We start from the raw sequence: 27,776 nt of genomic DNA on the forward strand, positions 1-27,776 counted from the left end.
GCCGGCCCTAAAGGCCCGCGGCCGCCCCGGCCCGCCCCGCTCCGCCCCGCCTCGGGGCCGGCGGCTGCTCCAGGAGGGCTGGCTCGGTGCAAGTTTGGAAGCTGGTGAGCCTCGGGAGACGGGAAGCAGCTAAAAGCGGGTTTAGCGGACGGCACGGAAAGCTCCTGGTGCAGGGAGAAACGGCTCCAGCGGGTGCGGGCGGGAGCGCAGCGGCGCTGCCACGGCGAGCTGGGTGCCTCGAGGCGGGAGCGTGGGCTGGAAAGCCGTAAGGAGCCCGAAAAGAGCGGCTCGGGGAGCAGAAGAGAAAAGGAAACCTGGGGAAAGCTCCTGGGTCTGTGAATATCAAAGAGGACAAGGACAGCTAAAGAAAGGAAAAGGGGCAAGGTCGGCACTGTCCGCCTGTGTTGTCTCGTGCCTCGAGCTAGGAAGAGGGGTTCACGAGGGTCCAGCCCCCATCCCGGCGTTAGGCCCACTCCAAGAGAAAGGAAACTTTGTGGCAAGTGCTAGAGGAGGGTTTGCCTGCCCGGGCCTGTGCACAGCCCTCCTACAGCCCTTGGCGTGACACAATCCATACCAAGAAAGCAGTGTTAGCAGAAAAAGGCTGAAGAGGGATGGCAGCCTTGACAAAGCATCCCGGGGAAAGGGAATAACATCCTCTTCCGAGAAAAAGGCAGTCGGCATATTTTCTGCATGCATCTTTCATAACTGCTTCATAGAAATGGGATGTTTAGTTTGCCTCTCCATATTTGAGAGATCAGAAATATATCTGAGAGCCAAGTGCTTAGGATCCAAGGAAAAACCTGAATTAGAGTCCAAGGCCTAAAGAACTATTTCAGGAGAGTCATGTGGATGAGGGCGTTGCTTTTTGGCTCTGGTGTCTCTCCTCCTAGTCTTTGCCTCATCTGGTTAAATAATTTCTCTGAGGCAGAGGCAGGATGATCCCTGATGAAGCCTCTAGACACAACAACCACCGTCCAGCTAGATTTGACATTGCCAAACAGCACTTCAGTGTCTTCATTCTTGTAAGTGTTTAGTTATGATCATGCCCAAAAGGCCCAGTTAGGATGAAGGCAATAACCTGTTGGTGCCGTACACATGGTAATAAAGAGTCCTTACTATTCGCACTATAAGTGATTTTTAAATATTACAAAGATATGTGGATCCAAGTCAATTAATGTTGGCCAAAGCCCAGAACAGAAACAAATCAAAAGTACATTACTTTCCAAACTGTCTGATATTTATGACACACCCATGGGTAACATATTTTAATTTTGTATTTTGTCTGTTGCTTCCCAAGCAGAAAGTGCTTTTTAGTGCTTGCTCATGAATTTTTATCTGGGGTGCAAATGGCAGAGGCCAAAGGCTTTGTTGGTTTGTTTTCATCTGGCATTGAGGAACAAAAGAACAGATGTAGCCCAAGTAGCAACAGTGGATGCTGTCTAGATCCTGGGGAAAACAGTACAGTGTTCATAGCAATGGGTCATACAGCTTTGTATCTCCCTGATGTTTCAGTACCTTCCTTTACATAGCAACATCTAAAATTGCCATCTGAAGCAAGAATTGCAATACAGGTAATCCTGTGCAAGGTGAAGTGTTGCCTTGTGTGTTAGTTGAGAAAACAAACTTTGCAAACTGAAAATAATTTGATTTAGTCCATGTGTTGGTTAATCTCTGCTTTAGTGAAATGGCACAGCGTATGTCTAATTTGATGGTGTGTGGCAAATTCCTGAGTCTCAGAGGGCTGAGATCCATCAGGGTACCTGGAGCAACAAAAGAAGGTTCTGGAGACCTCTCCTTGTAATATTCGTCACATGGAATTAAGGCACTGCTTTTTTTTTGCTGCAATAGCCTGGCTATTGGACCTGCTGGCACTGTCCTCAGGCTCCGTAAACAAAAAGTAAGAAGGAGCAGTCTCTACCAACATTTGTGTTTTAAGAGCAGGGGAGGGTGGCTGGTTTGACCCCTGCTCTTACTACACAGCAGCAGGGAAAAAACACTGGTGAAAATGTATCATGACAGGAAGCAGTTTTAGGCACAGGCAGCCATCCTGTGTGAGCTGAACAGGACCAGGACGGAGGCAAGACTCACACGTAAACACAAACTCCTATTTATTGCATCCAGGCTTCCCCTCCGGAATTGCATGAATAATTCACAAAGCTATTAATGTTAAATGGGAAGAAAAAAATCAATTCTCTTATTGAGTTGCTTGAAAAACCACCTTCTCTGCCTGGGACAGCAGGGAGGAAACATGCCTGCTCATCCAACAGCCTCCTGGTGACAGAGCTACTGGCAAAGTCCTGTCATGACTGTGCTGAAGTTCAGCCTTTGCACAGATCTTTCACTCCTATCAAAGACTAGCTGGCTGTTAACTGCAAAAACTGTTGACTTATTTAAAAAAAAACAACAAACCAACTTGCTTTCTTTACCAACTGGCCTTTGCCTTTTAAAGATAAAGCTGTTATAAACTGTTCATCACCTATCTACTGATAATTTCATTTCAAATTAATTACATCATTACATTTTTTTGTTTGTACTGTAAGCTGTGAAGACATAGAATTTCTCTGCCTCACTTTTACCAGTGAGCCTGTGTTCCTGAGAGGAGGATTTTTTTGGTTCAAGCACTAAGACCATTCTTTCATTATGGGTAAGATAGCATGATTCTGTTGAAGATATACAAAGAGTGCCAGTTCTAACAATTTTCCATATTTTCATTTTTTCAAGACCTATTTTATGTAGAAAGGCTACAGTTAGTCATGTTTCTAATGGAGTATTTTCCAGAAAGAAACGTCCCATGAGATGTTCCTTTCCTTCCAAGTTTCTATACTTGGAAGAAAACATTTTCATATATCCTTATTTTTTAATTTATTTCACGAAGTACAGTGCATACCAAAAAAGCTTTGGTTGAAATGATATGCTTCAAGTTTACCTAAATCAGGTGCTCCAAATGGATACAAAAAGTTTTGTTGCTTTTTTTTTCTTTAACTTTGTGAGAAGTTTCCGAGATTCTTAATTTTTGCCCCATTAATACCAGCAATAATGTATTTTTATGTCTGTAGCAAGAATACATTTATTGTCCAAATAAACATGACTATGTGATGTAACACATGATTTTAATGGGGGTTGGATTGAATCAAAGACAGAGGAAAAGGATCAGTCTTACTACAATGCTTTTCTAAATTTTTTGTTGGTTTTGTTTGTTTGTTTGTTTGGCCACACTTATTTTATCCCCCCTAATTACCAGCTCCTCTCAAGTTTTGGTGGTATGAACCATGGCTGCAAACTTGTTTTCCAGGATGGGGTAAATCTTTTTAAACCAACCTGGGAAGAGAGCCTGGACCTCATGTGGCAATCCCAGTCTCCCTTTGCTAAGTTATTGCATGTGTTATTGGCTTCTGGTAGGTCAGATCTAATAAAAAGTAGCATTTCATTTGTCTCCTGTCACTGGAGCTGGGCAGCTTCAGAATATCAAACGGTTTCATCTCATGTAAATATCTGTGCTTTATTGGAAGTAAATAGGGCCAGGGTGGCTATCCTAGTGCTCCCTTTTATCTTGTGCTGTTGAGGAATGGCAGGTAGCCAGCAAACCACTCGGGGGAATTCTGCACTCTCTCATCTGCCCTCTGGTTGCAGGCAGGTCATGCTTTCTCTCTACCACTGTATTTGCCATAACTCACTGTAAAAATTGATATCTTTTATACAAGGAGTCAGATGTTTTCAGCTTCACTTTGTATCCTGAGTGGAATTTTACTGTCTGCTGTCATGACTTCCAATTCTTATTGCACTGAAAATAAATAGAAGTAGTTTGACTTCCACTCAGCCTTCGAGCCTGGCAGTGTGCACTGAGAGAGCTGCAGCCTTGTGTGTTGTCTCTAGCAAGAACAAGGGCTTATAAGCTCCATGCACTTCATGAACACAGCACCCAGGCATGCCCCACCTCAAACAATTTAATTTCCATCATTTAGAAATTTAGGTTTCTAGGAATTCATCAATCCAGCTGCAATTAAAACCAACCAGCCCAGCAGATGTGCTGGAATTTGTGGCGCCAATACAAGGAGCAGGCCACAAGGATGGCACCTCCTTTGGCTGTCCACCATGACCTGGCAGCCTGGATTTCTACTGCATTTGGAGAGAGAAAACAGTGAAGGAAAAAATATGTAAGTATTATTCCAGAACTCCATGATCACATTAATGACTGAAACTTCCAGGGTAACTAAATTAACCACTTAAGAAGAAACTGTCTTTTTCCTTTCATGCCAGGATTTTAACGAATGACAAAACATGCTGATAGCTCGTAAATTAATTTACCTTTGCATCTTGGGTTTTTTTTTCTTGAGTGATATGAAAGCTTGCACTTCCCAAAAGAGCATTAGTAAGGTTCTAGTCCTCATGGCAGCTTAGACACACATACAGGGGTGCCACCTCCTGGTCCTGCCGCGCAGTGTAATCCTTGAGCTCGATGCACCCACCAGATCCCCGTGTCACACGGACTCTGCAACATGTAAAGAATAACTTAAAATATCTTAAGACAGCATCTGGATAGAAATCAGCCTCAGCTCAAACCTAACAAGAATGTAATTTTTATATTGATCTCTCTTCTTCTAATCCCTTTTAGGTGGACTTCAGAAAATTATATTAATAAAACACAAGACAGAGTGGTCATTTGAAGTATAACATACTTCAATTATTATTTCATTGAATGCATGTACATACATCTTATTTAAAGTTATAAATTATATGAGAAAAGGAGACTGCCCATAGCCCATATATGATGAGCATTTTAGAAAAAATAATCTATTATATAATTGATAAATGCAGTACTTAATATATGAACTACATACACTAAATTAAATCACGTGATTTAATGTGTGCTTACAAAATAGGCTGTTTAACAGATGTCTGTATAAACGTAAAACATAGTTATTAATAACTGTCCCTTGTAAAAAGAAATACACCTTTCCAAATTATCTAATAACCTACTTCTTAGAAGTTTGATATGCAAGGATATAGTACTTTTCCCAATATTACTCTGATTAATAACCACAGTTTAGATATTCCACCCCTTTCACCACATGCATCTTTCATACTGTCAAATAGAAATGCCAGGGGATATCAACTGATGTCAATAATCTACAACAGCACACAAATCATGACTACTGATTAGTAAAGCAATTATCATATTAAAAGAGTTCAACAGGGCTCAACATACTGTAAAATTAGAAATCAGTCAATACCACTGCCATTATATAGAATAGCATTGATTGGATGTAGTAAAGGCAAGACTTGATGACAATTGATCATGATGAACTCTGCTCACAGAGGAGTCTGGTACACTAATTGAGGAGCCATCCCTAAATAGAATAATAAATAGATGAGGAGGGGAAAGGGAAAATGTCTACACAACTAAGGTTCTGCGTATCTGTGCAACAAAACAATAAAAAAATAAAGAGCCAGGAAGGCCTCTGTCTGCTGGATGTCCACTAACTTCCAAGCCTCCTTTTCCAACACCAAATGAACCTGTGAACTCCTCACAGGTCATCTCCACAATCTATGCCACAGCTGGGAAACCTGCTCAAAAGAGTCTGAACCACACCTCAGCAGAAACATTTCCAAAAACAAATCCCACAAAGAGGCCAGAAATCCCAGAGGTCTCATCTGTGACCCCTGTGACCACTCTCCATTGGTCTGCCTGAAATCAGGCCTCAGACTGCTCATGTAACTGAAATATGTTCCTTAGAGTGAGGAGCTGCCCAGGCTGCTTTTCTTGGTTTTTTTCAGGGCAAGCTGCACATGGAAGAGTTTGAGTGAAATGCTGGGTTGTTAAATTCAACACTAACAGTTTGTAGTTCTCACTACAGCTCAAGGAAATGCATTATCCTGAAAACTTATTCTAAAAGCATCCCTAGCCCTAGATCAAGATCAAACAGAATCAAGATTCTGAAGACACTCATCCCAGCAAATGTAAATGTTGTATTGCCTCCAGGATCATCCCAGTTTTGTCACCTCTACTGAGTTTTAAAATAAAAAAAAAATAATAAAAAAAAAAGCTCAGGGGCTAGACCCCCTAGACCCCTACCTGATTTTGAATGAGCTAGAAGGACAGAAGTAGTTCTGATTTTGGTTTGTGACAGGGAAGAGATGGTCTGGAGTAACTCCACACAGCACAGGCTGCTCAAACTTCAAGCAAACACAAGTTTTGCCGGTAGTAAACCATGACGGATGTTCAAAAATCCGGTGTTCGGGGTATGCAACGTTATTTTTATGTTTTCGTTGCTTCCTGGCAATGGGAGAGCAGGCTGTGCAAGGCAGTTTGCTACCAATGACTGGTCGCCAGCAGATGGCCCCCTTTGCACATCTCTTCCTAATGCTCAGCGGTACAGGCACAGGAACGCACCCTGAACAGCCAGCCAGCGGGGAAAAATCGTAGATGAGCACTTAAATGTTCCCAAATGTAAGAGACAGCAGTAGAAAAAGACATTTGGAACCAAGGGAATAAAGGATTTTAGCTACATCAATCAGTCTTAACACGCAGGTATGTTACAGGGAAAGATTATTATAAAAATGAACACACTACCTGAGTTTTATTAAGGACATAAAGGAGGAGTTTTAAAAATATATCTGGTTTTCCATCCACAGAGCTCTTCAAACAGTGATGTCTTCAAGAGTTAGAAGCAGCAGATGTTTTGTTCTCTGCCTTACCCACATAGCGAGAAGGAGTGATTTTATTAATTCATTCCAACCTACATTTATTTTCAACTCATGGCTCATTTCCTTAGGCAGCTCAAGTTCGAGATGAATGCACCTGGGACTGCTGTGGTTGTTTCATTTTGCTGATGCATTAGTGCCACAGCAACAGGTAGCATCCCTTACATGCTTCATACATAGGTACCAGCCAGCAGCACCAAATTACAAAGCAAGGCTATGTTTTACAATGTAGGTCTTCCCTGCACTGATTCGCTGTATCATATTTAATTTGGACATGAGGTCATCCAGTCAATTCAAAGAACAAGGCTCCTTGAAGCAGAAGGGCAAATACATTAAATGGTGAACAACAGAGGAAATTTGTGCTCTGGAGGTAGACAGAGCTCACAAGCTTGTCCAAGATGATGATACATCTTGTCTATGTTGTTTGCACAGCTATCAGATAAATAAATTAAAACAAACAAACGAACAAAAAAACCACATTACTTACACTGACAGATTCTTTAATTTTTTTTTATTTGCTTTGTTTTGGGCATTGATTGCCTGATCCACCCAAATACTTCAGCCTATCATTTGGCACAAATGAGCATGAGATCATGCTGCATTTGATCCTGCAAAGTTACATGGTAAAAAGAGGAGCTCTAATACTTTAGAAGCCTGGTTCCTGCAAGACCGGTGAAAGATAAGCAAAGAGGAGGAGCAACATGTGTGCAAGATTCTTGATTGCATAAAATAAGCTGTTTGTCAGCTTCCCACTCAACATGTTGTCATAAGAACATGTTCTTTTTTACTGTTACCAAGGCCTCCTGCTGATATATTCTGTACTTCATTTGCATTTCAAGAGAAAAGACAGGAGGAGGTGGAAGGTGGGTTGAGAAAATAACACCAAAAATCAGAAACACTTCTTTAAAGCAGGGCAATACAAAGTAGTCTCTATTTCAAGTCAGATTGGCATTTCTACCAGCAGCTAACAAAGCACACTTCGCTTGTCATTGACAAGTTCATGGCTTCATCACTTGCTTTACACTTCCCCATTCTGTATGTAAGGACCCACTTCACAGAGTTTGCAGCTTCTTTTGCCAAGACAGACAAAAAATGTCTGAGAGAATACTGACAATCCCACCATCCTCTCACAGATGATATATAATGCTTACACATTCAGAGGTCTGAGCTTTACTTTTACACAACTTGGAGTCATAACCATAATGAGGGTCACACATTCCAAGGCTCCTCTTGATGAGCCAGAGAAGTGTTGCAGGACAGGGAAAAAAGGCACACCATTCTCCTAATTTCTTACAGAAGCAGAAAATTTCTCTTCCAACAGTTGTTCTTTATCTCCCCATATTTTTCCATGTCTGGCCCCTCTTTCTGCCTATTCAGTCTCCCATTTTACCTCTGAGCAGGAAAAAAGCACACAGTAGTGCGGGAAGGATGCTCTCAACAATTGTCTTATTGCAGTCTCTGTTCGCAACTCTCAGAAATCAGCCACACAGAAGGAAAATCTCCCAGTTTTAAAATCTGGCACACTGAAGACATTTGAGAGTTATCAGGTTTTTCAAACATTTCTTAAAATTTTTTATACCTAGAAAATAAATCAACAGCTTAAACAGCCATGGAAGCACATCTTATTACAGTTGGGAGCAAGTAGATCTGTTCCATAGCAGAAGAGCCTGAGGCAATTTTCCTTACTGCTGGCACTCTCCCTGCCTGGGTGGCTAAAAGCTGTGCAAAAGGGCAGATTCTCCTACTGCTTACCCATGACGCCAACACTTTGACTGGTCCACCAAAGGAATTCACATATCTGTAGCAATACCAGGCCTGGCCACAGAAGAGGAGAGCTCAGCTCCGTGCTACCTCTGTGCCACACAGCCTCAGGGCAATTATCACTTCTGTTAGCCCCTCCCCTGGATATTGTTTTTCTAGACTTTCCAGGGCTAGGCAGAGTTGTATCTGTGCATCTGTCCCTCTGCAGGATGTATTTGTGCTCACCAAGACTGATCCTCTGTCTTCTCTGAGACTTCAGCCAGCAGACAGCTCTCATGTAAACATTATTAACTGTTCTTACCACTGTCTGTGTTAAGAGCACCTTGGCCAAAGCAGCACCTATTTGTGTGTGTTTCATTAGGGACATTTAGACTGTTAAAGAAGCCAGATCTTTCCATAGGGGGCTACTTACCAGGAGAGCAAATATTTTATACCAATAAATACTATAAGAGATGGAAATATGCCCATTGCATACTCCTTAAGTATACTTGCTCTGTTCCTGGAGGATGGGCTTGTCAGAGGCTAAATCCTTAGCCTTCCCATCCAGTGGTAACACAAGCAGGGGGCTATCTAGAAATAACAGCAACAGAGGACAGTGGATGTCACATCATAGGTTTTCTTTAATTTGTGTAATGCATACAAACAGACACAGAAAGGGATCTAACAAAACCACAAGATATAATTTAAAAACACAGTATATTTTCTGTTACACCATCCTTGGCTGGTACTAATTTATCTCAGTTTCACACACCCAGGCATCAGGGACATGCTGCCCTGGACACTGTTCTGCTCTTTGTCACAGCAGAAAACTTTCTACAACGCCATCCCTGGTCTTGTGACATGGAGGAGAAAGTCAGCACCTGCTTTTTCCCTCTGACATCCAACACTTACTCTCCAACATGCAATTCAGAAAACATATTTTGGTGAACTGCTTCATGTCTTCTGACATCAGGAGATCTATCTAGAGCAACATGGTTACTGTGGCTCACAGTAACAATGCTAGTCCAAGTCCCTGAGAGAGTCTAGGAGTACAGAGGTGTTTTATTATGAGTAACCATTTAAGTCCTCAAAGTATTGTAAATATTTTTAAATTGTATTTTAATGAACATAACTAACTTTATTGTAGATTCTTTCAGCCTCAGGGAGAATTTAATTAGCATATTTTATGTTTTCCTATTTATAAAATTATAGTATTTTGCTTTAAATAAGGATATCTCTTTATGGTTTCCCTGCTGTGTCACATGCAAAATATCTTACAGGGACAGAAGGAAAACATGTTGGGTTTAATATAAAACCAGTCCATTTTCTGGTAGAGATACGTAATGGAAAAATGAGATAAAATAAATAGCATTTAACAAACATTTCCGTTTCCCACAGATCCATTTTCTATTACTATCTGACAATATTTTTTCTGTTGCTCTTCCTTGAAAGACTCTTTGACCTTTTTCCTTTTCAGTCCCCCGTCCCTGAAAGATACAGAAAAGAAACAGTCTTAAACACACTTCAGGGTCAAGGCAGGAAAACATTACTATATTTAGACTATGTAGTCAAAGCAGTTCCTACTCTTAATGTTGACTTTTGTAAGACAATGCTAAGTGATTTATTACTGCCAACTTACCACACAACAGTGTCCTTCTTTTAACTCAGCATTTGACAGGAAAGTAATTAATTTTCACCTAATACTGCCTGCTGTCTAGATCCACCTGTCAGCTGTTTCTCTCTACCTACTATATTATTCTAATTATTCTAATGGAATTATTCAAGTAATAAAGTAATATTTTCTGAATCAGAGTCAGTAAGGGTGATGGACTACAGTGCAAACAAAGCAAGTTTTAAAGGATTCCATGCTAATGTTTCAGAATACAGAACACCTAAATATGCTTTAAACCCAATTCCAGAGATGTTGCTTCTTACCAAGGAAGCACAGACATTCCTGCCCGAGCAGCGATGACAGCCTTGACTCTGTCAGCAAAGTGAACAGCATCTTCTTCTTCCTGAAAAAAAAATTAATTAATTGCTTTACAACATAGACATTTTCTCTGTGCCTCACCTAAAGAGATAGATTTTGTCAGACAGCAGGCACAGGAGTTTGTACAAGACCCACAGGCCAAATATGACCTGCAGGGCAGTTCCAGCTGATCCTGGTTTGCCACTACTTGGTGGCAAAAAGAACTAAATGGAGGCTCTTTGGTTTCTGGGGCAATCTCAAACAACACACAGCCTGAGGTCCCAGGTCTGGGCAGAGTAGGGGATGCATCCCACATAAATCCATGCTTACTTAAGACTATAGCGTTGCTTCCTGTTCTTTGTCCATTAAGTTATCAACAAAGATTCACAAACACCTTGTGCAGTAACACAGACATCCTTCCAGACACTGCACAAGCACTTTCAAAGCATACAAAAGCGTAAGAACCTCTTTGACCATTGGTGGCAGGTACCACACATTGCAGACGATAGCCCAGCTGGTCAACACATTAAAAGCATAGGTCATCATGGAATGCTTTGTGCTGTTCCAGAAGGCATCTCCAAAGCGGGGGTCATACTGGAAGACAAGAAGAATAAGCTGCCTTGGTTTAAATCACATGAGCTGCTTTTTTTTTTTAGCCACAAAGTCACAGTGCAACTTATTAAATAAGGGGCAAATCTAATCACACCTCCTGAAAGTATCAGTAAATTCAGAGTAAAGTTCCAACATTCATTACAAGTTTCTAACAGTTAACTTTTACAAGCAATGCAGGACCCTAAACTATGAAAGACCTGTTGAAACACAACTATAGCAAAAGATTTATTCAAAAGGTAAAAACTTGTCATCTACAGATACGCTGACCACAAAGGTTTCCTTGAAAATGCTCATACCAGTTTTAACAACTTCGGGCAAAGTTATAGTGCCAGAAAAAGTAACTAATGTTTCCAGATCTGGAGTGACCTGGCTGAAGGTACCAGAAAGACTTGGAAGTGCCAAGAAAACTGCCTTTATCCCCAAAGCACACAAGAGCCAGGAGCCTATGATAGAAATGACGTGTTTCCCATACTGCTTAAAACCACAAAACGTTTCTGTGTCTCAGGGCTTATTCAGTACTTTTTTCACACCGAACATACCCCTTTTCAAAGCTTACACATGAACAGCTTCTCTGACATGAGAAGCTTTTGCAAACAATCCTTCCATGTTTGGAAAACTGCAGTTACAGTACCTTGATTGCTACTGGATGGATGGTTCCTCCTACCTCAAAGCTTCCCTTCTTAAACATCATTACAGATGTGTTGTTAATGCAGGTACCTGGTCAGAATTAAAACAGGTGAAAGGCTTAATCCACTCTGAGAAAAGCATCAGGAAATGAATCCTAAACGGTCTTAAGGAGACTTAGTTGCTAAAGGAGAAAGTAAGCTTTAGTTCTGGAACATAATCCCAGAGTATGTCTTCATTATGTTATACGCTAAAGCAAATAAACTGTCATAAAACTGCTGTAAAATACTAGGACATGTCTTTTAATATCTCACCAGAGCTAATTAATTCTACAAACTAAAAACAAACACCTCACTTGTAAAGGCTGGGTATAATAAACTGCACTCAATGGCAAGAAGTGAGAAGAGCAATAAAATCAATACAGTTGTTTCCTACCTTCTGGGAAAATTAAAATGGGTAACTTGGCCTTATCTGCAATGTGTTCTCTAATTCTGTGGAGAGAAAACAAAATTTCAGTGTATACTTCATATTTATGTTTGTCTAAGAATCTAGACATCCATTACTTCTCACATAGGACAAGTAAAGCCCTTGCCCAATTGCCCTTTGCCAGTCAGTTGCCTCAGCTGGAATATCTGCTGGTTTCAGGCCTTTATCTCAGTATCTCTTGCTAATAGAAAAAGTAGGTTTTCTACAAAGTTGTATGAAGTTTCATTTTACCATTTCAACCAAAGATTACTGGTACTTGAAGCATGTGAAAATAACTTCCCAGATTCCAACTATGAATGCAGTCAAACTTTTCTTTAGACTGAAATACATTCCAAATTTCTAGCTTTCATGCCTTTTAGGTTCACAACATCAGTTTTATGTGCATCTAATGATTCTCCACATTTAATTAAGTGACAGGTCACTATCTTACTACATTTGCTGCATCACTTAAAACCACAAGTATCACCATTAAGCAGATTACTGACACCAAAATCTGTCCTTTTCCAGGACAATTGTCTTTCCTACAACTCAAGAGCATGGAGCTCCTCTCCATCTGCATTAAAGAACAAAATCAAAACACCATATATCACCAAAAAAAAAAAAAAAAATGACAACTGATGACAAAAAATGACAACACTGAGCACAAATTACCAGACCTGAACAGACAATGAAGCAGACACCTCACTACCTTACTTTTTCCTCACCAGGTGACGGTCTTTCATTTCCGAGCGTTCAAACAAGACATGCTGAGAGGTTTGCATGCAGGATTTTTGAATAAGTCCCATAAGCCCTCCATGTACCTGGCCAACCTTGTAAGCCCAAAAGAAACTTGTTACAAAGCAAACACACATACACACTTAAATTATTAAATTCTAAATACAGATGCAACCATTTCTAAGCTTACTGACAAATTATACCAATCCCCTTGGTCATAACTGTGCACACACCTGCCTGCATCTGGTTTTTCGCAGTCCAGAATGAGAGTTTGGATGCTGTCAAATCCCAATCTTTCTAGCAGGAAGTTTATCCTCTTACCCAACACTACATCTATGGGCATCTCAACATTATGGATATTTACCAACTGTCTTGTTCATACCAAGGAATAGCATCCATCACTGGCCAGGATTAGGACATCCAATGGAGACGTGTGGTTGGCTACACAGATGCCTCCTTTCTGTGGTTTGTTTTCCCTGCAATGACAACCATAAAAGTAATTAGTTAATGTTTATCCTCCAGACTTCAGGCCCCATCAGGTGGCAAACACTGAAAAATATCTAAGCGTCTGAAGGCAGTACTACGTCACCTACACACACCCTACCAATGCACAACAGGAAACACAGTAGGCAGACAGAGTCTGGGTGATAATTGTACCACCACCAAGTACCTAGGCTGTAATGGAATAAGAACCCTGCTCCAAAACTTGAGATGTTAAATACTGCAAGATACAAATTCCAGACTAACAAGGGCAGGGTGGCATCACTCACCTGTTATGGAAATGAACAAGGCCACTCAGACATCGGATACCCAAGGTGGCACATACCATCTGGACCTGGTTGCTCAGCCAGCCTTTAACTCTAAAAGAAACGAAGCCATAGAGAGATTCCTAGTTCTATGGAGTCATACACAGGACAATGCAATATAAACTCTCTGAATTATCCCCAACTGCTGTTACTACAAAGACCATAGTAAGGCTCACACTGCATGTCTGCTTTCAGATGCCATTGCCATGAAACTCTCTCACAGCACTCTGTAAGTTTACAGGAGAGAAAAAGTCACTCCATGACAGTCCACATCAGTCCTCTGGACTCCAGCAAAGTGTTCCAACTACTACTTCAAATGCTTAACGAAATACAGAAGAAATTGAAAGAGCCCTCAGCAAACACCTACCTGCCATTTGGAAACTGTCCCACTACTGTAGTGGCCAACACCAGCAACAGGATGCTGAAAACAGACAAGCAGATGCTGCAAAGTAAAATAATCTTAATTAAACTCCAAGAAGCAAAACTGGAGGAGTAAACAAGAAGGTATTTTTATTTGGCCCACTGATCCACTTCATAATGCTTCCTTCCAGCATTAATAGCATCTAACTAGCAACAAACCACTAGCTAAGTAGCACACAAACCACTTAATCCATCTTTGCTGGATTTTAAAAACAAATTAATTACTAATAAAACATATGGAACATGGGAAATCTACATTTTTTAAGGGATATTTGAGTTTAGATGGCTTCTTGGAAAGGTCATGCCAGGTTGTCCTTCCTGCACTAGCCAATAACATATTATTTCACAACTTCTGTAAAAAGTACCATGAAAAATGATCCCAACCAATGCTGTCTGGCTCACCGGAAAGGCAGCAGGAGGCAATACCGAAATAGGATGCCAGTGACCCACACAGCAGCCAGTTTCCAGCTGGTATGGTGCAGGTTAGCATTGGTTCTGCTGAGCAGGTTCCAGGACAGCAGCTCCTCGGAGGAGAACCGTTGAGTGACTTCATCTTCTGCAACTGCCTCACAGCCCTTCTTGGAGAAGTACATGACATCAGCAAGGCTGAAACATCCTCGGCATCGGCCAGCAACCTCCTCTTCCATGGGGGTCTCATCTCTCTGGATGATCCCTGCATGAGGAAATGAGCCTTCCTTCCACACGGTGAAATGAACAATATGGATTCCAAAGAGAGTAAAATACATGTGCTTTTTAGAAGCAGCTCTCCTCCTACTCAAGCATCATAATGGCATTGCTATGCCTCATCTATGTACTGACAGTTCATTCCACAAGTCACTTCTGTAATCCTACACCATACAACCCCCCCTAAATTGCTGAGAAAGGAGAAAAGGATTCAGATCAAGCCACAAATAAAACCTTGAGTACAACACCTACTTCATTGTTGTTTACCAAACAACAGAGGTACTCACACCTAGAAATGTCACCAATACACTGCCAAGATGGCAGATCCCTCCTGGTGCCCTGACTCAAATTCAGGCAGTGTTTGTCTGATTGTTGTTCTGGCTGCTGTTGATTAGTTTTATTGTTTCCCAGCTGTAACAAACACTTTCCTCTGGCATTTTTTTTCTTGAACCTTCTATTTTCCCCCATCCCTTCTTCTTTAAGAGTCACTTCACTACCAAGAGACTTGAAGGTGCCTAGATTTCACCCCCAGACATACACAGCATTACACAGATACATTGTGCAGGAATAATGACAGCACATTCATGCTCTGCTATTTGTAAAGTTATACCCCATAGGACAGCCACACAGCAAGTCTCACATGTTTGTTGAGGTCACTCTCAGACCAGATTCTTATCTGGCTGGTTACAGTGACTAAAGTTGTCTTGATTCATACCAGCTAACACTTGGCTTTTCTGTTTGCCACCCTGCCTTTGTTGTTGTTTTTGGGTTTGGTGTTTTTTTGGGGTTTTTTTTTGAGGGGGTGTATTGGATGACATTAAATATGCATTGTAAAAATACACTTCATTTATCTGGATCAACCTACTTCCCCCCTAATCAGAATCACAAAACTTTCCTCCATCTGCATTTCAGTAAAACCTTCAACACCCAAGAAATCATCAGACCAGAAAATTATTAGCTGACAAACCAAGCAGTCTATGTGACTAATGACTAAAAATGGCACTACAAGTAAAGGATTACTATGAGAACTTAACCCCCTCCCCTTTGGTCAAAGAAGAAAGGAAAAATAGTTGGGGGAAGAATTTATTTGGATTTTATCCTCATGCCTAGAGAAGAGTGCAAATTGTAACTGTGATCCATGGGATGCTGTAACTCTTCTACTTGAGAGACTCTGGCTTTTTTGCATGCTAGGAGTTACAAGAAGCAAAAGATAACCATGCAGAGCCATGTCAAGCACAAAGAACACTCATTCCTCCCAATCCTGTAATGAGACAGCTGATGGAGCCAGAAAGCACAAACTACTTATGCAAACAGGGACAGCTTCCCACAGGCTTATCAGCAATGTCTTTCTATACCCACACTAGTGTCTAACTCCTTTTATTCACAAGACTCAATCATTCAGAGATTCTCTTGTTTATAACATGTTTTTGTAGGTTTGTAACTTCAACAGATATTTGCCCATCAAACTCCTTTCTAAGTAAGTAATCTAAGTAAGATTGTTAAATAGTTGCCTTTTTACAAGATAAATAGTGCTGTGTCCCCTTCATCCAGAGATCTTACCAGTGGAGATTAAATTTTCAAGTGCCAGCGCCTTCTGCTTTTTTACTCCCTCCTCAATCTGCAGGGTGGCCCACTGTTCCCAAAACAAGAAAAGTAGATGTTGATGGTTTTCATTTCGTCATTTCCAGACATTCTGTAATTACCTCAGGTCTGAGCCTCTTTTACCCCCAGGTCTAAGATTTTCATTTTTCAAATTCAGCCCAAAGGCTGTCCCGCACACCTCCCATTTCATTTGTTACATGGACTACCTTTTGCCATTTCCAGGAAAAAATGGTTTGGCTCAAACTGCTTTTCAGGACACAGGCAGCTGGTTTTTTCTGCAGGTCCAACAAGTTACTGAGCTACCTATGAGACTCTAAGAGATCCAATGTGCCCAAAACTCTCTCTTCTCCAGTTAGCTTCAGGCAGTAGGATTATGCAAAATAATATCACTGACATTAGAGACATGCCAGAAAAATAGATCTAAAAAATGGATTTGAAAGAATAAAAGAGATTACCTCATTTTGAGGGCATTCAAGTGATCCCTGCTGACAGAAAACAGAGGTGGCAACATTTTGTATCTATAATATTTCAGAAAGTAGCAGCTTTGATAATGAGCTTTCATCCTTCCCTGTATTCATCTTTTTGAGCTCAACCAAGTTTCTCCTCCTTGTGTAGAGCATCATAAAACTCTCCATTAGCAAAATCAAGTATAACAATATGCCTAATTTTTGAAAATTTTCTAGTTTTGAATGTTTTCATCATACATCCATAGACATACACATAGTAGCTCTCCTAAGTACTAAATCTGCCTGTATTTATGTCAAGGTACCTGCCCCAACAAAGGGCACAGGATGCTTGAGCATAGGCTCTGCTCATTATTAAAGGCTCAGTGACCCACTCAGTTTATGCCTTCACCTACTATTAAGGGTTCCCATATACAACAGATAAGGATAATCCATTTGCTTCATATAAACTCTTGCTAAACAGTGTATTTCCCTCTAACTGACATGTGCAGCCACACAAGTCACCACAAAGCTGATCTCAAATAGTCTTTGTTCATTACAACATGTCTCATGTGCAAACACCAACCAGTTTTTTGCCACCCTTAGTTTTGCATGCTCTCTACCAGCTCTTTCAGTAGCTATTAAAGTTAATTCAGTAACGAAATGGACACTTTGCCGTGACATAATTGGGATATTTTACTTAACCTTAGCTGACCTTTTTTTTAACCAGTCATCATAAAAGAAAAGAAAAAAGTGAAAGCAGAATAAGCTTTTATGTGGTATTTTAAACTCCATGCAAACCATCTTTGAAAACACCATAAAGCAAACAACCCCCCCAAAAAAGAAATTTAAAAACCTACACCACAGACCTTCATCTTGTCTATACTTCCCAATTATTCTCCTGAAAAGGTCAACAGGTACATCATCTCTCTCAACCTTTTGCAACACATGGAGAGTCATTCAGAATTGTGGAGCCAGGGGATGTCATGAAAACAGCAGCCCACACACTGAGAAATGAAAGAACATACAGAACAGGTACAGGAATGTTGCAAAATAGAGTAAAGGCAGACATGGCAAATTTAACCTCTTTACAAAATACTGCTGGTCCTCATGCCTTCCCCAACATCCTTTAGGATAGTTGCATGGTATGAGGGAGGAAAAAACATTAAAATTACTGAGACTGACAAATAAAGCCTTCTGCCTTAGTCTCTGCTTTTCTGTCTCCTGCCTACCACCCTTATCTTGCCTATCGTTGTCCTCCTACATAAAAAAAGCACCTGTCACCTGGCCCGCACTGCCAGAAATGAGCTTGTTCATACTGTTCTGAAGGATTTGGAATAGCTCCAGGAAGCTGGCTTTTGATTCCCACATAGAAAAAGGGTGATAATCACAGACCAAGCTGACTCCAAAAATACACGTTAGCTAATCTAAACGAGCAAGACAAGTCAAAACCAACAAAAATTTATAAAGCTTACTAGTAGATTATAAAATCTTGTCTCCTAGCACAAAAAGAGTGAGGCAAAAGTGGCGGACTGTAACTAAATAGTCAAAGCTACAAAGGCAGTGGCCAAGGAAGATGAGGAAGAGTTTTCAAAGTCTGAAGAGTTACACAAGGCTCATTAGCTTGGAAAAGAACTGGCTGAGATGGGTTAAGAGAGACATCTACAAAGCCTGGACTGGCACAGAGCAGGTGTTTAAGGAACAGTTATCCATTTCCCCTTCTACTACTAGAACTGAGATTTACCATGGGAAAGCTCTGGGCAGAGCAAGGAAAAGGCAATATATTTCCACAAACCAATGTGGGACACAAAATTCTCCTAACTCGTGGCTTGTCATGGGAGGCTGAAGCACAAGCAGTGAGGAGGGAATACAGCTGAACAGTCACCCAGGTCTTAGGCTCTCAGTCAAGCCACTGAATTGACACACCTGTCAAAGCCATCTCTCTGGGTCAAACGCTGGACTAGTTAACTCTGGAGTAGCTACTGTGTTGTTCTGCATTTGGTAGCATCTGTATGTATAATTTGTTTTCAAAAATGAAATAAGGCTTTGTGATCACCTTTGTATTGCACAGTATTGAGACAGAGCTGTCACGCTGGTCTTTGTTGCAAAACAGTAATGAAAGGATGTTTTAAATACCTTACAAAAAAAACACAGATGTTGCAACTAACCCAGAATTTAAGTATTAAATGTAGCAACTTCATTCCTACATTTGCTGACCGAATGAGAACTCAGGTGTTGTGCTTTCCTCACTCCTGTTTCTGAAGTGATGAGGACACAGGAGTCCAAACATCCAACAGTTGATCCCAGCTGGAATACTGAAGACTTGACAGCATAACTCCAACAATCCATTTGTTTGAGCTTCCTGTAATTACATTCTAAACAAAATAAGGGTGCCCAAAACTTCATTATATTAATTATTGTCTTCACAGGACAGGACATGAAATACAATTTGGAATGTTCATTTCTTGCAGTCTCATTTCTTGCAGGATTTTTCCTCCCTTTTCCCCTTTAAGTACAGCTCAGTATTCCATTTTTCCATATTAAGCAGTAATTCAGTTTTGCCTCTCTTCCCATATTTTACTACCTCTTCTCCCATATTCTCACAAAAGGTTTTTCTAATCACTCATTACACGAACTTTTCTCAATCTTTTCCTCAAGTGTGACACAGGCTTTGAGGCAATTCTTCTACGCAAAGTCTTCCACTACAATGGCAAAGAGAAGGCTGGTAGGTTTTCAGTACAAACTAAAATCACCATCTAAGATCAAGCACTTGTGACCTCTTCATCCAACAGTCCTTTCTGCCTGGCCTCATTTCCCCTTGCCCATCACAAACATGAACCCAAATCAAACGCTGTGAGTGTTACACTCAGTGTCACACTCGGTGTCTGAAAGGATGTGACTGTCCACCCTCAGACTGTGAAAAGGACTCAAATCTCCTGGCTCCTCTGTAAGGGCTGATTAAATGGGTTGAGAAAGGCTTTTTTTGGGACAAAAGCACAGGTACACTTTGGGTTTTGATGGAGAGGCCAGCTAAGGATAACCATGTATTTAAAAGCACAGCAGTGCAATTTTTCACCAGCTGAAGTGTCTGCAACATCTGCCATACTCCAGTAGGAGTTTACAGCATATGAGCTACCTCCGCGTACAAGTGAGCTCTCAATTCAAAAGCTACTCACAATTTTTAGCTGGGTAATTTCTTCTTCTCAAGAAGCAACAATGCTCCAATTTCATACAGAAGTTCAGATCTCATAAAACTCCAGAATATTTCTTGGCAAGTAGAGCTGCAGCTATTTAACATGTTTCTTTGACTCTTCACAGGGCTGTGACAGCATGGTGTAGATTTCCTCCTAGCAAATGCATTTTCTTTTGCAACAGCTGGAATAACATCCCATGTACAGCTTTGTTACTATTCTCAACAAACCCCAGTATGGACAAAGCTCAGAGAAAAGACATTATTTACAAAAAAAAGTTCACAAGCATATGTGAAAGAACAACGCTCAAAAAACCCAAACCACATTCCCCTTTACCATTTCCAGAAATATTTGAAGGATCAGTTAAGGGTAATAATAATCATTATGGGCTAACAGATATGCAATTGAGAAATTACTGTATTGGAGATCCTTTGCTATTATATTATCCATATGTCCTCAAACCCTCCCCCCCCCAAAAAAAAAAAAAACCAGCCACAAAAAGTACCTGCAAACAAATACAGTCACTCCATGTTTTCAAACCTTGAATCTTACTTTTATAAAATGATTTCTTTTCTTTCCAAAATAACAAGAACCTAGATTCCTTGACAGAAAAGCAGCAGAGGGTAAAAACTATTTCCATACATGATTACATCTTTCCCATTTGATCCATTCACAGTGCTAAAACACTTCTGTGAAGTCAAGAGAACAAAGTGACTTATCTCATCATATGCCACCATTACTCTTTGCTTAGTAATAGATCTGAAAACTTGAGTTTTAATCTAAAACACCTTTTTTGCTCCCAAAAAATTCAGTAAGGTCTACAGATGGGCTTTCTTTGAAAACACAACTTTAAAAAATAATTTTTGACTTTGAAGTCCTTGATTTTAGTCTCCACTCTTCTATTTTTCTCAAGTTGCCAAACACAGAGGAAAATAAGACATGCTTTCCCTCTGCTCAGCTGTAAGAAACTGATACAAAGTGTTCCCAGGTGAGAAGTTTTCTATTCATTTTGCTGGTCTACATAACAGACTAAATCAAATGCAACACAGCGGAGAGACCAGTCATAGTGCTCAAGGTCGGATTTTTGCTGAAGCATCAGGCAGTTGTTAGGCACTTCTATATAGTCAGTAATGTGTTAATACATGACTAAGCATCTTCAATATTTCCAGCTCAGCTATCCGGGAAGGCATCGTGTTTCACCATTCCAGATGACAGACAACAGGAACCACGGATGGTCTCTATGCATTATCCCATTAGCAATATCACAGGAGGACACCACCACAGCTGGAAACCAGTCAACACTTCTCCAGGCTTTCAATATCAGGTTTTTCATACCTCAAACAAGCCTGCTTTAAAGATGACTTAACCCAAGCTGCAATTTTGGCCATATTCTTGTGGATGAGCCTCAGGACGCCAAGAATAGGCTCAGCAATTCCATGCTCAAGCTTTAACCCAGCATCTCCCAATCCTACCCTTTCTTCCAAAGAGCCCAGTAGGCAGCCACAACACAAGCAAAGGGGACTTAACTTTCCTTCCATCTTTTCTCCCTCCCATTTCCCCCCCAAGACAGCTCTCAGTTACTCTTGTGGCACAATGAGAAGCACTTAACAATACCTCAAAGAAAACTGTTGGAATTAATTGTAAGATGAAAACAGGGGAAACTCCTTTTTTGCCCACAGGACAATTAGGGAACAACTTTGAACAAAAGAACAAAATGAGCCAGCCTAAACATCAGTGCATGGAGCTGTACTGTTCCTGTTATTAGCTGCTGTGGCAACACGGAGCTAGCCACCAAAGGCTGATCACACAACAATTAACTTATCCTCCACATTGTGAGCACAGAATTATCATGCTCATAACCTGTTATGAAAACTGTGGCGAGAAAAACACTTAATGTGCTTTATGAAAGAGAAGTGCCTTCCTACATAAAACACACACTGATCAGGACAAATGTCTCTCGAACTTGGGAAATGCACAGGGAAAAAAATACAGAAATTATTTTGATGCCCACCAACTCCAGCAGCAAAGCTGTCCAAAGACAGGTTTGATATGAGAGTAGCTCTTAATTAGGGTACGAATAAGAATTTAATTAGCATACCACTGGCTGATTAAAATGTTTCTCATATAAAGACCAATACTGCATTCAGCCACCACAGGCAGTCATTACCCACTGACATCAGTATCTGAAAAAAATAAGTAATCCCTAATTTTTGCAGTCATGTGCACTATGGTAAATGATGTTCATACAGCTGAAGACAGATACTGCCCAAGAGCTCTTCATTGGTATTAAAACAAATAAAACAGACAACCTCCCCCAAACCCACAATCAAACAAACAAACAAACACCCCCCAAACAACAGCAACAAAAAAGAATTATAAGAAGAATAAAAGAATTGGCAAGGTAAGATGGTCATGATATTAACTGTATCACACTGTTACATATGTTCTACTGCAAAACAGATAACTCCAACAGCTTAATAATAATAGCAACAATAATAGTAACATGTTTTCTGCCACAAGTAGAAAGTATATTCACAGAAACCAGGTTTATGCCAGAAGCACAAAGTTAATCTACTGGAAAATGGAAATGCTTTACTGTTCAGTATGATGAATTCGCAGCACCTACTTCTGGCTAATGATGGATATCAAAAGTCAAACTTGAAAAACTAAATGGGATTCTGGCTTATTAAAAGCCCCAGAAACCTTTTACTGATAGAAGCAGGATCAGGATCTTAGCTATGATCTGTTTATCTCTAGAAAAGTTACACTTTTAGAAGGTTGCACACAGATTCCTTTAAGTCTTGTACAGCAGAACTTGTAACTGCTGGATCCCCCAGATCAGATTTGTAAGTGGGAGAAGCAAACACACAGACTCAGTGTTCTTACCTGGAATATTAATCTCATGCAATTAAAACAATCCAAATAAAACCACTGGAACTTATGTACATCTAAAATATACGTTTTTATTACTTACCAACTCCCATAAACTACAAGATCTTTTTCTTTATACTTGACTTGTCATGAGTATTCTACTTCCATGAAGCATTCTAACCAGCATGAACTAGAAGAAAATATCATGGAATCTCTACTTTAACCCTGAGAAACCTCAAACCAGTAGCAGATTATAAGCCAGGACATGACTTGGTAGCATTACAGACACCCCTCAAAAGATTTTCACAAAAAGTAAAGCTGTGAACAACACATCTAAGTTAATGGATTTTTTTCTGCTTACTTTTATGGCATTTCTATCAAATATACAGATTTTAATTTTTTTATTAAACATGTCCTGTAGCAAACACATACCTTTTGAACCCACTTCTCAACTTACCTCTAACATTTTAATTACAATTTTCACATAGAAATGAGAAATCCCCAGTGACACTCGAAACATCGAAGGCAACAAAACTAATGCCACAAACAAAATCATCCAGATAGACAAAATCTTGCCTTCTGCAAGGCCATGGCCTTTTCTATTTTCTTCCATGTTTGCTCCTCCAAAATGCCAACCAGCTGCCTTTCTGAGAATATATGCTCATCTGTAGTGCAGAATCCAGCAAGCTTCAAGAGACAAAGGCAAATAAAAATTACACATTCTCAGAGCCAAAGCTGTGTCTAGGAGTAAAGGCTGTTGCTCACTGAAGACTGACACTACTGATACTTTCAATGATAAGGTGATTTCTACCCTTTGTCCCGCCCTAACTCCACCCACTTCCTTGTAATTGATAAGCATTTACTCACCAGGGGAGAAGAAAGAAAAAACATGATAAGTAATAATATATGTTAGATAATTAGATGCTGCCAATAAGGAACCCTGTCAATGTGACAACTAGTTTTCACAAGGTGTCCTGCCAATAAATTACAATACAGAACTAGGTGGGTGTGTTTTTCTGACTGCCTAAAATCTTCTCTTCTAAATCTTATTAATACACATGAAGCATTTATCCAGCTGACGTTTGCACAAATTTGTGACTTATTCAGTCAGATTTTCTATTTCATGGTGAGATAACTGTCTTGATTTGGTATTCGAACAAATGAATGAAACTCAAGCTTGAGTTGCAAGTCAGGGCTTATTTTATTTTATTTTATTTAACACATGTGAAATGAAGATGCAAGTTTCAGCAGGCAAGGATTGACAAGACAATAAACCCGCTCCCTCCACTGCTCTATCAGAAATTAGTCAAAAAGCCTGTATTATAGGGTTACAAAATACACTGCGGTGAAGTAACAAGCCATCTATTTTTGCACCTATTCAACTACAGAATTGAAATGCAATAGGTAATCCCGTTTCTCCTTCTACCCTATCAAATTTCTATAATTTAATCCAGTATTTTTTAGAAGAGACCCAGCTCAGCCCCTTGCAGCCACCTCTCTCCTGCCTTTTTGTGTGCATCACAGAAGATACAAAGGTAAGTGACTCTTATCCCTAGAACCTCAGGGGAGGCCACCAGCTTCTCGTTTACAACCTTCCCACAGAACAAGTTAACCAGCCTTGGTGGAATGAGCATTTAGGGCACAACTTCCAAGACAGTGACATGCCAGTCCACAGAAGATCTTCCCTTTGCCAATAATTACATTGGTGTGTTTGTCTGAAGCCGGGGCTGTCCTTTTGAAATATTCCCATCCCCAAGTACCGCTGCTTGGTTCGTGTTGTGAAGCAGTTGGATTCCTTAGAAATGGAAGCAGCCCCAAAGATCCCCTGTAAAATGTGCACCCAACACTGTCCAGGCAGTAAGAGAAGCAGAGCTGTCAGAGGGGGCTGCACCACCTCTAATTTACACCACGCATCCAGGCAGCAGCATGCAGGCTCCTGACACTCACAAGCCCACGTGAATCCATGGCACGCTTCTTGTGCCACACAGTAAGTCGAATAGCTTCTGTACCTTCAGATTTGCTGCTGCATGACATCCCTCAGGTCTTTCAAATTACATTGCAATCTTTTCTAGCAATATAACTTTTCTTTTGCATCTTTTCATTGCTTATCTTCTTTACTTTCTCTCCCCTTGCTGGCCTCTTTCCAAGCCTTCTGTATCCTCTACAAAACCTCACTGGTTTGTTTTTTAATTGTTTCTGCCTTCCCAATGCTCTTTCTCTCAGCAGCAACCTCAGGCCCCTCATTCTCATCACCCTGCTGCTGTCAGGTACACCATTAACCACTATTTCCCACTGGCCCTTCCAAAATGCTTCTCTAGGAACAATGCTCTGCTGTAAAACAGCTTTGCTCATCCATTTCTCTTTAGCTACCATTCCTTATTCTCATTTCTGATCTCTCCCTCAAATAGCTTGCCCAGCTAACACTCATTCCCTAGCATGGCCTGTGGTGGAGATCTGGAGGAGAGGGCATTGATCCACCTGGCAGCACCTCTGAATAGCTGCCATCAGCCTTGGCACACAGGATCGGTATGCACTTTGTCTGGGTGCTAAAAACCTCGTGGGCGGGAGGGTGGAGGTAATTTCTGGGACCTGATTTGAGGCAGGAAAGGTGGGCAAAATGAAATATTGCAAGGAACGGGAAGATTTGGTGACTTGCTTGGTGGAATGCCTCAGCAGTAAGTTTAGGCACACACAAGACAGATCATTTCTTAAAAGCATAGAGGGAAAGACAGACTTCCCCAGCCTGGATGGGAAGAAGATGGTTCCTCTCCTGGATAAGGGAGAATTGTTGTTCATCCTTGTGAAACCATACAAAGAAAGAATTGAAGAGTTGCTAGTAGCCTCTCTATTGAGGTGGTCAAACTATCCAGCCCAAAGGTACTACAAGATCCATATGGCCAAGGCTCTTCTTACATTTATTCTTTGCTTTATCCACTTTGTACCTCCTGAAATAATGAAAAACATTTCAGTATTTTTACTATACTGTTACCTTTAATGTCACATGGTTTGGAGAGAAAAACAAACAACCAAACATACAAACAACCTGCACCTAAGCCACCCAAATTGGGAATGACACCAAAATCAAGGAGATTCTGCACATCTACCTATTAACAGTATGGAATAAAAATTCTAATTCAATGGAAAATTGTCCTAAAACCCACTAAGGAAGGAACTTGATTACTGGAACTTGTCCAATCATGACCAAGAAGTGCAATCTTGTTAAATTTCTGACAAAAATGGCTGCCAAAGCTTCTAAAGCATCTTTCTGCTCTTGAGATCATGAGCATAAAAACAACTGAGACATGGTGGCCTAAGCATTGTACTTCTTAACTCCAAAGCACTTGAGACTGCTATAGAAGTGAATATGGATTTGAATTTTATCTCTGCCCTGAATGAAGGTAATGAACTTGCTCATGATATGAAGAAGAAAGGAAGTTCTTTATTTCTCCAGGCAAATCATAACACAGCTTCCTATTTTTTGGTCAGAAATTTGGCATAGCTTTTCGCAGCCCCGTAACAATAATTGATTTTTTCTTACTATTATTATTTCAAAAGAGCCATGAAATGTCATGTTTGTCAAATTCCAATGTGAATAGATATGCATCCATCATTAAGCTGAGTAACTAGTTATTGATGACGCTACACAAATTTCCTCAGAACAATAATTTCTTTCAGAATTAGTTCTGCCATACACTGACTAAACAGAGCTTCTGCATGTTATTCTTCTGCCCTTTTTGTCCCTCTTACCAACAGCCAGCCTGCTTCAATCATGTCTCTTTTGAAGCTGTGAGAGAGAGACATCATCTAGAAGTGTGAAGGTATTGCAAATAATTCAAATAAACATCCAGCAACAGAATGTAGCACTCATTTGTAAGGTCCAGTAAATGGTAGCTGATGAATTGATATCAAATAACAACAAGCACTTCTTTATGATGAAGTACCCCATATGTCAGGGGTACTTTGCACAGACAATGTGCAGAACTCTCTGTCCATTTGGAAGAATGGAACCCAACTTAGAAGAAAGGGATGCTGATGACACAGGAGGAATCCAAGAGCAAAGCTTCCTCTAGTATAATGAATCTCAAATTGACACCCACAATCATAAGAAATTCACTTGAAACAATTCCTGGTCTCCTAGGGAAATGAAAAGGAGATGGACTGGGCGTCAGCTGCCTGCTCTAGGCTCTAGATCCCTTGAGGTCATTGTACTAATTTCATATTGCAAAACATTGCCTATTGCCTAACTGCCACTTGTCAGAGGGAACTGGAATTATGACCCATTTATTTTTTCAGAGATAGAAGAAGCAAACACAGCACAGACCTGTGTCTGTCTGTAGTGCCTCACACAGAAGGGTTAAATCAGGTATAAACAGCCCTTTCCTGCACCACAGGGGTTATACAGCAGTCGGCTTTCAAGCAGGTTCATATACACTGTGAACAGATAAAAAACTGCAGTGAGATGTGACGGCTTTCAAGAAGTACCGCTATGGTTTTGCCTTCCCTCTGATACACAGAGGGAACACAGCCTGGAAATAACACTTGTCGTGGTCTTCAAAAAGAAGGAATCCCACAGTCACAGAAATTTTGGGAACCACTCTTTCCAGGTGTGCTTCCTTCCTCTCCAATACCAACCATTCTAGTGACTCTGAAGGGATGTCAGGGGAGAGTTTGCAGTCTACCTTTCTTGTAACACCTTTCTTATCAGAGTGCCCGAACATCATGTCTGCAGCAGGTACTGTGCCAAAGCAGCACTGACACATCAGCTTCAGCCAGGTGGTGCTTCAGATGCTGAAGTAACATACTCCCTGAGGGTTAACAAAGAGGTATTTCTACCTGAGGCAAATGACAATGACCATGACTGTCAATCAAGGTCTTCTACCACTGATCCTTTTTATAGGAAATACACAGGGTA

The 27,776-nt window shown here is 40.6% G+C and overlaps 1 protein-coding gene across 15 annotated transcripts in view; it reads right to left on the bottom strand.

The window, feature by feature from the left end:
* Nucleotides 1-9,063: 9,063 nt before the first annotated feature.
* The window catches only part of LOC116444759 (glycerol-3-phosphate acyltransferase 3-like), a 29,793-nt gene continuing 11,080 nt past the window's right edge, over nucleotides 9,064-27,776 (bottom strand). The window contains exons 1-14 of one of the 15 annotated variants that reach the window (XM_032110438.1): nucleotides 22,968-25,809; nucleotides 20,499-20,594; nucleotides 17,663-20,177; nucleotides 16,318-16,390; nucleotides 14,476-14,764; nucleotides 14,021-14,095; nucleotides 13,618-13,707; nucleotides 13,230-13,323; nucleotides 12,827-12,942; nucleotides 12,083-12,138; nucleotides 11,655-11,740; nucleotides 10,877-11,005; nucleotides 10,378-10,457; nucleotides 9,064-9,929 (exon numbers count right to left, since the gene is read on the bottom strand). In XM_032110438.1, coding sequence (XP_031966329.1) covers nucleotides 9,815-9,929; nucleotides 10,378-10,457; nucleotides 10,877-11,005; nucleotides 11,655-11,740; nucleotides 12,083-12,138; nucleotides 12,827-12,942; nucleotides 13,230-13,323; nucleotides 13,618-13,707; nucleotides 14,021-14,095; nucleotides 14,476-14,764; nucleotides 16,318-16,390; nucleotides 17,663-17,677 — 1,218 coding nt within the window. In that variant the 5' untranslated portion in view covers nucleotides 17,678-20,177; nucleotides 20,499-20,594; nucleotides 22,968-25,809 and the 3' untranslated portion in view covers nucleotides 9,064-9,814. Of the gene's footprint in view, nucleotides 9,930-10,377; nucleotides 10,458-10,876; nucleotides 11,006-11,654; nucleotides 11,741-12,082; nucleotides 12,139-12,826; nucleotides 12,943-13,229; nucleotides 13,324-13,617; nucleotides 13,708-14,020; nucleotides 14,096-14,475; nucleotides 14,769-16,317; nucleotides 20,595-22,967; nucleotides 25,810-27,776 lie in introns of those variants that run through there. The other 14 variants (XM_032110442.1, XM_032110439.1, XM_032110441.1 and 11 more) reach the window with 14 other exon arrangements.

This window comes from Corvus moneduloides, chromosome 5 (genome assembly GCF_009650955.1).
Source record: "Corvus moneduloides isolate bCorMon1 chromosome 5, bCorMon1.pri, whole genome shotgun sequence".
NCBI classification, from domain to species: domain Eukaryota; kingdom Metazoa; phylum Chordata; class Aves; order Passeriformes; family Corvidae; genus Corvus; species Corvus moneduloides.